The 9,878-nt window shown below is 41.8% G+C and overlaps 1 protein-coding gene across 1 annotated transcript; it reads right to left on the bottom strand.

Moving 5' to 3' along the window:
* On the bottom strand, positions 3,812-6,006 carry LOC8060777 (hydroxycinnamoyltransferase 4). Its single transcript, XM_021456180.1, has 2 exons — positions 5,541-6,006; positions 3,812-4,825 (listed from the first exon to the last, which is right to left on the bottom strand). The coding sequence occupies exons 1-2, from the start codon at positions 5,973-5,975 to the stop codon at positions 3,947-3,949; spliced, it is 1,314 nt and encodes a 437-aa protein (XP_021311855.1). The 5' UTR covers positions 5,976-6,006; the 3' UTR covers positions 3,812-3,946.

A 9,878-nucleotide genomic window follows, 5' to 3' on the forward strand; every position in this document is an offset into this window, starting at 1 on the left:
TCCCTTGTTAAATAGAATTGAAGTTGGTGGTGTTATTTATACTGTGAATCCCGGCTGTACGGCTAGCTCAGCGAGCATACTTTGAACATCATGCTGGAAGCACCGAAAAACACCCTGCTGTCTGCTGATTACATTTGTTCCTCCATTGATCTAGTAGTTAAAAGGATCGTCGCATTAATTGTTTGAATTGTAACGGCAAGAAATTCATGCTTTGAGCAATTTTCTTAGTGCAAGTTCCTCTGATACATTTCACAACATCTCCTAATACTGGAGAGCCTGTTCATTCGTCATCTCACAAACTGAAAACGTACTGTGTCAAGGTTGCCTTGACTCCTTGAGTCAAAGCAACCTCAAGATGGTGGGCAGGTTAGACTAAAGCTATCTCCTTGTTTTCTTCAATTCACATTGTGTTCGTTTGATTTATAATTTGCATTACATGATGTAGAGAAAAGGTTCATGCCAGCGCCGGTCCTAGGATTTTGAGGGTCCTCTGGTGAAATCGTCACGATGGTCTCTGTAGACCATAAAATCTTATACTATTGGGTTTATTCGCTTGTCTAAAAAGTCATGGCGGGAAGTACTGCAAGCTAATTTATTGTGAGAGAAAAACACCGATAAGCTCAAGCGAACAGGCTCTATAGACTATTTCTCTAAGAAAAACATAACTATATGAGTACAAAGTACTAGACAAAAATTAAACAAGGAAAAAACCTAGAACTTATATAATTTAGACATAAATTTATTCAAAACCAAGATTCATAAATTAAAAAAAGGGCACAACGACAAAAAGCTTTGCCTTAGCTAGTGAGCCGCCAAGTTGCCACCGTCGTCTAGAATGTCGTCGTTTGGATTCTAGAACTCGGGCATTAGAACGTTGGTGATCGTGCTAGTGATGCTAGTGTTGCGTGCCTATGTCTCGCCGTCTCACCAAGTGCCGAAGTGCAAAACGGAGAAGTCACGATCGCTATGTACAGTGTGCGGGGCTACAGACATTGGCGGCTCGGCTCCTCGCCTCCTACAAAGAAAGAGATCAAAAACTCCTTTTATTGATGAACCGCTGCACCTTCTTGTTAATCCTAAATCTAAACGGACTATAGATAAAAGGTATGAGATATTATATATTTAGGCTTGGACCCCATCCCGCCTGGGCCCTCGGCCGTCGCACCTCCTGCCCACCCTTTAGGGCCGGCACTTTTATGGGCATAAAGGATCTCCTGTAATCACTGTAAGAGTGGTCTCGCTCTTCTCTCTTATTCTTCTGGTTCATTGTATATTTTTATAAAATAATCGATCTTTTTTATGCGGAATGTTAGGTTAAGACCATCAGCATTTGGAGCTCACGCAGTTGAGGGATCAAGGAGAATGTAATGTGGTCTAAGGGGGAGATATCTTTCCCTTAAAAGGGGGGGATGGGGGAGGAGGGAGGGAGAGAGACCTTCCCATGCAAAATCTATCCAAGGTTATTTCATCCAGGTAGTTCTGCAAATCCGGAGGTTGTGTATTTATCCACTATATTTTAATATCATTGTTGTCATGCAAGTAATCTTTATTTGGTATTAGGTTGTGATCATATTCACATTTTTTATTCTAATAATATTATAATATGTGATCAATGATTTTTTTTTAAAAAAACACCAAAGTATATATACCATTTTGGATGTTTAATTTGTGTGATCCTAAATGTTTATCGTAATGTTAGCACGAGCAATATATAATGATAGAATTTATACCAAGAGCTAAAGTGACTATCAAAAAAACTCTGGTATGCATATTAAAGAATGGAGACGTTGGTTGGGGCATGCAGGAGGGGAACGGACAGTCAAGGTCGCGGCGATGAGCCGGTGCCCGGTGGTTAAATGCTGGCCGGTGCACAGCTGCACTAGGACTTGTTTAGATCAAAAACAAATTTAAAATTATCTGTCATATCAAATCTTTGAACACATTTATAGAGCATTAAATATAGATAAAAAATAATTAATTGCATTATCTGTAATTTGTGAGACGAATCTTTTAAGCCTAGTTAGTCTATAGTTGAACAATAATTGTTAAATACAAATGAACGTGCTATAGTAACCAAACCCAAAATTTTTGGTGAACTAAAGACTGATTGTATTGTGAAGAACTGAAGATTGGAGACCAGGGATGACCGAGAAGATTTGACTCCAGGACTGAGGCTTTGTTTAGTTTATGAAAAGAAAATTTTTGGTTGTCACATTGGACGTGTCGGAAGAACGTCATGAGGGATTTTCGGATACTAATAGAAAAATAACGTAGCTCGTTTGGAAACTGCAAGATGAATTTATTAAGCCTAATTAATCCGTCATTAACATATGGGGCTTATTGTAGCAATTATAGTTAATTTTAGACTAATTAGACTTAAAAGATTCGTCGTAATTTATAACTAAACTATGTAATTATTTTTTTGTCTATATTTAATACTCCATACATGTGCGTAGAACGATAAGATAGATGACAAATTTTTGAATGAGAACGAAAGAGGGCCAGCGCTGCTCTCTTCTTTATTTCTTCCCCCTCCACATTCCTCAAAACATGAAATGAACGCGCGCCTGCGCCTTTCTAATGAGTAGGGATGAAAACGGTACGGATATTTTCCGACCATATTCGAGACCGAATTCGTTTAGAGGGATTCAGATCAGCCCGTATCCGAGTCCGAATGTTCAACATCCGATACCGTATCCGTATCCGAGTATTTAAATCGTATATTTATGATGTCGACATCCAATCGTATCTTATCCGACATAGTTGACATTATCCGTATTCGAATCCGAATTCGACCAGAAATACGAAAACAAATATGATATCCGTCCGTATCCGATCCGTTTTCATCCCTACTGATGAGCCCACAGCTGGCGTAACGTTGAGACTGCCCACGGTCCACGGACCACGGTATCGTTCTAGAGCTAGATCCATCGGTTTAACACTACACTCGAAGATACCTCACTAGTTAGTAGTTACTATGCCCCTAAGAATTTCTGCGCAAGAATCCAGGCATCCTGGGCTGTCTCAAGTCCATAAGGTCCTGTTTAGTTTCTAAAATTTTTCAAAATTTTTCATCACATTAAATCTTTATCTGTAATTTATGAGACGAATCTTTTAAATCTAAATAGTCCATAGTTGAACAATAATTAACAAATATAAACAAAAATACTACAGTATCCAAATTTAAAATTTTTCACGATCTAAACAAGGCCTCAGTAAAAGTTCAGACCATAACGTAAGATGGCAGGAGCAACGCTTCTTTTTCACGCGGCAACCCGCTTGGTACAACTTCGTTAGCATGTTCGCTTACCGAAGAACTATTATTGTGAGACAATTACTGAATGGTTGATAGATTCGGCAGATAAAATCAAACGTGCAAAGCCATATGAAATTGGTAGAATTAAAAAAAATTAACACAAGCATTTTACCTAATTTATTTTAAAAATAAGATGTTATCTGTCATGCTCGTTGCGTACTCTACTTCATAAGAACATACTCTCTCTATCCTGTAATACAAGTACATTCCAAAAATTTTAGGATAACTATTCTGAAAAAAAATTAAGACAACTCAGGTCGCCGAGACCATGGAGACCATGACGTTTATCGTCGTGGCAGAGGCAGACTGGCAGTGCCTAACACCGTGTGTCCGTCCGTGTTAGGCAGGGGAGTTTGGTAGAAAAATAAATGAAGGGACAAAAATATAACATAAATAATGTTTGGGCAATATATTTTTGTCCATGCTAATGCCCTCCTTCAGATTTCTTCCACTCTAATTTAGAGTAATCAAGTAGGAATAGTGAAGCAGTTTACATGTACAAATCAAGTAGTACTTAATTTACATATAAGTATCTCCCTTGCATACAACCATACAACCTTATATGGAATCATTACAAAACATTATTATTATTACAAAACCTTATTATTAATACTAAGCACTAGCAGCTTGCTAGAGCTTTGCATAAAGCAGCCGCACTAGCTCCTTTATATTTACAGCCTCCATGCACATGAGCAGACGGACGCCGCCGCTGCCAGCACCATCGTCATTGTTCATCAAAAACACAAACCCCCCACGGTGGTTCTCTGCCAGCGACATCAACTCTGGCTTCCCCCATCCGAAATCTGCATCGTACTGTGGCCTACCCAACCAACTTGAAATATGCAGGTCCGTCAGCGGCAAGGTACCCCTCGGAGGCCGGTTGTCCTTCTCGTCCATCTCAAAGTAGTCGATCGCAGAGCGCACTAGCTCATCATCCATTCGATCGATGGCGCCTCTGATACGGCCAGCGACGGATCCCAACTTCTCTGTGGCAATATCCCATGCCACGCCAGTGACGCATAGCCTGAACACCGCGTTGCCAAAGTAGTGGCTCTGGAGGGGCGGTCTCATTCTACGCCGGAGGTCAGCCGGGAACGCGAGGCGCGCTTGAGAATTAGGTGGGAGCTGGCGTGCAATGCATGTGCACTGCCACATGAGAGCGCTCACGGCGCAGAAGGTGCTCGTCGTGCCACCGCCGCAGAGGAGCTTCAAGGAGGCGATCTGGTCCTTGGAAATGGTGAGGACTTGGATGGCAAGAGGTCCCAACGCCAAAGGGTCGGAGAAGGCATGCTTAGGGTAGAACGTCAAGAGTGCATCGGGATGGACTGTGGGCGGGGACCGTGCACATAGTCGGGTACGGTCATGGCAAGGGAGCTCCACGGTAGCGTGGTCACCATGCTTGGAGAAGGCCGACCATGTCTGGAAGAAGTGGAACGCGCTTAAAGCATCAACGGCGATGTGGTGGAGAGCGGTCCCTAACGCCACCCCTCCACACTTCAAGAAAGTCACCTGCCATCATAAGCATGTCAATGGATATATAATGTATAGATGGTTTTCTATTTTCAAAAGATAATGATAAAAATATGGTTTGATTGATCTCCGAAATTTCATGATTAATCTATTTTAAATTGGAGAAATCTGAAAATAGTATCTGTTTTTCCTCTCGTTATGTATCTGATGATAATGCTTTATTTAGACTTCTAGAGTCATTTGGCTCTATTCTAAAAAAGAGTCATTTGGCTCTTACTTATTTCAAATAAATAATAATTAAACATGATTGCAAGCAGTAAAACAATAGAAACATAAATAAATTAGTTCCAAATAATTATATATAGATGTAGAGAAGTCTATAACATTTTTTGAAGAAAAAAGATACATACCAGTTACATGTTTTTTCATTAAAATATTTAATTCATTATGAATTTTAGATATCAAACCGGCAGCTTATTTTTTTAGGTACAAAATAGAAAAATCATCTTTAAAACCGGCAAGACCCAATTTATCTTCTCCGATCCATTTCGTTGTTAAATATTGAAAAATAGAAAGGCCTCTTTAGAAGGGTTTCTCTCCGACTCCTCCACAAGAGTCCTACCGAATAATGTTTTATAGGAGTTAGAGGAGCAAAGCTGTTTCAGAGGAGCCGCAAAACCTGAGAAGTCCTGTCAAACACTCATTATTAATATTCAACAGCATGGAATGGAAGCAGAGAAATTAAATAGTGGACCTGTACGGCCAACATGATGGACGATGGCTCAACGAGTGGAACAAACAGCCGCCTCAGCTCTGGCGACGGCTTGAATTTCTTGACGTCATCGGCAGTGAGATCATCAGCTTGAGCGACAACAAAGAGTGCACCTTCGCCATTACAGCTGATCTCCATCCTGCCGTCGGCGTCGTTGACGCCGAGGCGGCCGGCGAGGGGGTAGAAGGCCACCAAGGCTCTGGCCATAGCCTCCTTGAGCCTAGCCACGTCGAAGAAATGATCAGCCGCAGCAGCATCCTTGGAGCTGCTGTAGAGATAGATCGTCGGAGTGTGGCCTTGGTTGGCCAGCCAGAGGTCCAAGGAGGACAGCCAGAGCTCCTTCCTCGGTGCCGGCTCGCTGGGCGTTACAAACGACGACTCTATCACCTGCACCTCGAAATCCATCGCTGATTTCATTTTTCTTTCTTGTTTGTCACACGCAGGCACGCACCGAGATTAAATAGCACAACGCGCCCTGGGAGGAGGAAATAATATTGACGGAGTCGCGGAATTGCTGGTGCCGACGCAGCCACATCGGCGGAATTGGTGATGCCGACGCAACGAGAGCGGCTCTAGTAGGTGACATGCCAAGTACGAACTGGCGTACACAGTACTCTTCATGAGTACTGTAGTGTTCATGATCGAGTGCATATCACGTGTGGTGGCGTCGTCTCGTCCAATACGTGCACGACAGTGGTCTTTGTCGTCGTCCCACCCTCCCGGCCCGGTCCCGGCCCATGTGGTGTCTCTATACATCCGGTTTGCTCGTTCCGCTGCGGCGCCTTTATTTTCGCTGCGGCTGGCTTACTTAGAACTTGGTTTGGATGTAGTCGGATTCACATCAATCCACATATGTTGAGGTGGATTGGAGTGGATTTTAAACTAAATTCCACCCCAATCTACACCAACGCACATGGATTGAAGTGATTCGACAACATCCAAACAAGGCCTTAAGTGATTGTTATTACTAATCGATCGGCCTGCCAATTGTCGTGGTTTTGCTATTACTAGTATGGCCTTGTTTAGTTTTAAAAAATTTTGCAAAATAGGAATAGTAGTACTTTCGTTTGTATTTGACAAATATTATCCAATCATAAACTAACTAGGCTCAAAAGATTTGTCTCGTCAATTCCGACTAAACTGTGCAATTAGTTTTTATTTTCGTCTATATTTAATACTCCATGCATGTGTCTAAAGATTTGATGTGACGGGGAATCTGAAAAATTTTGTAAAATTTTTCAGGAACTAAACAAGGCCTATGTGTAAAAGATTTGATAACAAAAAAACATTGCTTGATACAGATAATAGAAAATACAAAGCATTTCAGTGCTGGTTCCCTGATGATGCATATCTGTAACTGTAAGTGCTTCGTCCAATGGACATATAACCATGCATGTCACAGTAGTTTCAGTCAATCTTTCAGTCAGCATAGAGCGTTATTCGGCGGATGGACGATATATGTCTAGATCAGGGCGTCCGCAACGTACTATCTATGTATAGGTAGCTTACGTGGAGGTAAGAGACAAAAGAAAAGACTATTATATATATTTTTAATTTTTTATATGTTATTGGACTCACATGATCCTCTTGTAGATTCTTAGACTACGTGAAACATATCAGTTATTTGCAATCCGTTCGCTTGAGATTATCTGCTGAATCTGCCATCATTCAATAATGTTTTTCTCTCACAACAAATCAACGAACAACACTTTGAGCCATGAATTATCAATCAAGTGAACAGAGTCACGGTACTAGTGACTACTCTCTTACTTTTAGTCTATTCACGTCATAATAGCTAGCTAAATAGTTAGTTAGCTAGCTAAATAGTTAGTTGTTGGAGACGACGACCTTAGGGCTCCCGGCCGCCAATGAAAGAGGAGGGACTCGATCTGCTCGCTTTAGCGTTCGCGTTTTTCCTGTCATGCATAAATAATTAAATACAACATTCCTGCCTGTAGCGCTAAACATGGCGCCAAAGAATGCGGCAGTCGCTTGCAAGCTCGTGCCTTCTCCCAGCCAACTCTGCTCTGGGTCCTTATAAAAAAAGCACACCCCTCCGCTCTAGGGCCTCGAGCCAGAGAAAACCTAAGAGGACAAGGGGTCAACCGCAACTGGTCAAGCACAGTAGCCTCTTCTAATCTTCTTGTACGTACCAGCGAAACAATAAGTATCTTATTACTTTTTTTTTGAAATTGGATGACTTCATATTACTCCTGAGCTGAAGATTCTTCAGCAACAATCACATAAATGTGCGCGGGAAATGAATTGATGATTGTCTCACCTCCTGTTTCCAAAATAAGGTTGGAAATTCCTTGATCAATTGCCGCTTGGGCACCCTGCAAGCATGCTATAATTTCAGCTTTGTAGTGCATTGTAAAGGTATTGCACTCTCCCTCTTCATGCAGACTGCAGTCACCACATCCCGTGGCAGTCCCTAATCACATATCCCCAACCACCAGCTTGTATGCATTGCTATATATATATCTGTTTATTTTGTGACTGGAAATTGAAAAACGCAAAAAAATAAATAAAATTCCCTATGGCTTTGCCGAGAGCTGTGGTCAAGCATGACTATAGGTCTTGGCAAAGCATATTTTTTTAAAAAAAATTTTGAAAACTCTTTACCAAGAGCTCCAGTGCTCCACTCTCGGTAAAGATTTTTTTTAAAAAAATAGAGACTGTACAGTCACTTGAGGACGTCACGGCTATGGCCTTTGCCGAGAGCCCGGCTCCCGGCAAAGACATCGTTGCCAATAACCACAATGCTGATAGGCCTTTGCCGAAGGCTACACTCGGCAAAGCTTTTGCCGAGGGCAAAGCCCTCTTTACCGAGCGTTTTGGGCCCAAGGCAAAGGATCTGGATCAGTAGTGAGAGGAGAAAGATGCATCACAATTCGGTTTAAGTTTTCCTCCCGATGGTTTCAGCCATGGTCCTTTCTCCCTTGGCACAGAAATTTTTGGATCCTTCATTGTTTGCATCGACTTTGTTAGAGTGCACGATTAGTTCAGACCCCAGCGAATCTATATAACCGATGAACACGGAAGCATAATTAATTAACATAGAAGAAAAATATGCAAATAAGAACGACACCGAGGCACGATATTTTTTAAAGAGGATTGGCAATGTGCTTAATCCTCGGGGCAATGACTACGGGTGCTCCTCCCCATAAAATAGCAGCTACACTAGCATTCGGGCGATCCCGCGGTCTCGCTGCCACCTAAACCAGCTGCGAAGTCGTCTCACGGTTACAACAAGGGTGGCCTCATATTTATAGCCTCATAGGACGCAGAGTTCGACTCCAACTCTATCCTAGCCTATAATACAATTCAAGTCCAACACAACTAACTGTACACATATTTGACACATATATAACAAACTCCACCATGGCGAATATGCACGCCATCTTAAGCCGTCCATGCGTGAACCGCTATATACCCGAGCTTGAGACGTCTCTTCCGCCGCTCGCTTAGAATGACTTGATGAGGCTGATCCTATAGCCGCGTCACCACTAGGATAGAACACCGTCACATTTGCATTGTCATTCATGACTTCATCTTTAACAATATTTCCTTTTAGCTTGTATTGATGTGCACTTGATTTCTCACCAATCATAACTGTCTTGCTTCCATGTATGACTCTTAAGGTCTTCTTATCAGAAATGGCCTGATACAACCAACCTTCTTCATGTAATGAACCAAGCAAAATCAGATTTCTCGTTAGCCTCGTTACATGCTTTACACCCTTAAGCAACATCTCTTCATCATCTCATAACTTGAACTTGATGTCGCCCACTCCTACAGCAAGATAGCCTAAACCATCTCCAAGTAAGCAAAACCATTTTCTTTCTCAATGTATGATGAGAATAACTCCTTCAATGTTACATGGAACGAGCTAGCTGAATCCAACAACCACGCTTCACAAGACTTTTCACTTGAATCCCCGTTCTGATGACATTTCTCTCTGTCCACTACATCCAGATGGTGATCAAAATCAACATTTTCTTTTCTGTTCTTATAGATAGAATATACCGAAAAACTTCCATAGCTGACTCCTTCGCCTCCAGAATAACACGCTCTTCTTCTAAATTCAGAAAGCGGCCTCCATCTTCATCAACTCTGCAGCAAACCGGTCAAATAGTGTTGAGCTTAATTCTTCTACGCATCAAATTCATTTTCAAAGGGTGACTGTTATGAGCAAATCTCCATACGAAATGTGTGATCTTATTCGGGAATCCAATTTCCATATTCCGCCCCAAAGTGGATCCACATCCTCACTGCTATGAATGAAATCCGCCCGACAAACATTTTTATAGGCACTTC

Source organism: Sorghum bicolor, chromosome 3 (genome assembly GCF_000003195.3).
Source record: "Sorghum bicolor cultivar BTx623 chromosome 3, Sorghum_bicolor_NCBIv3, whole genome shotgun sequence".
Classification (NCBI taxonomy): Eukaryota; Viridiplantae; Streptophyta; class Magnoliopsida; order Poales; family Poaceae; genus Sorghum; species Sorghum bicolor.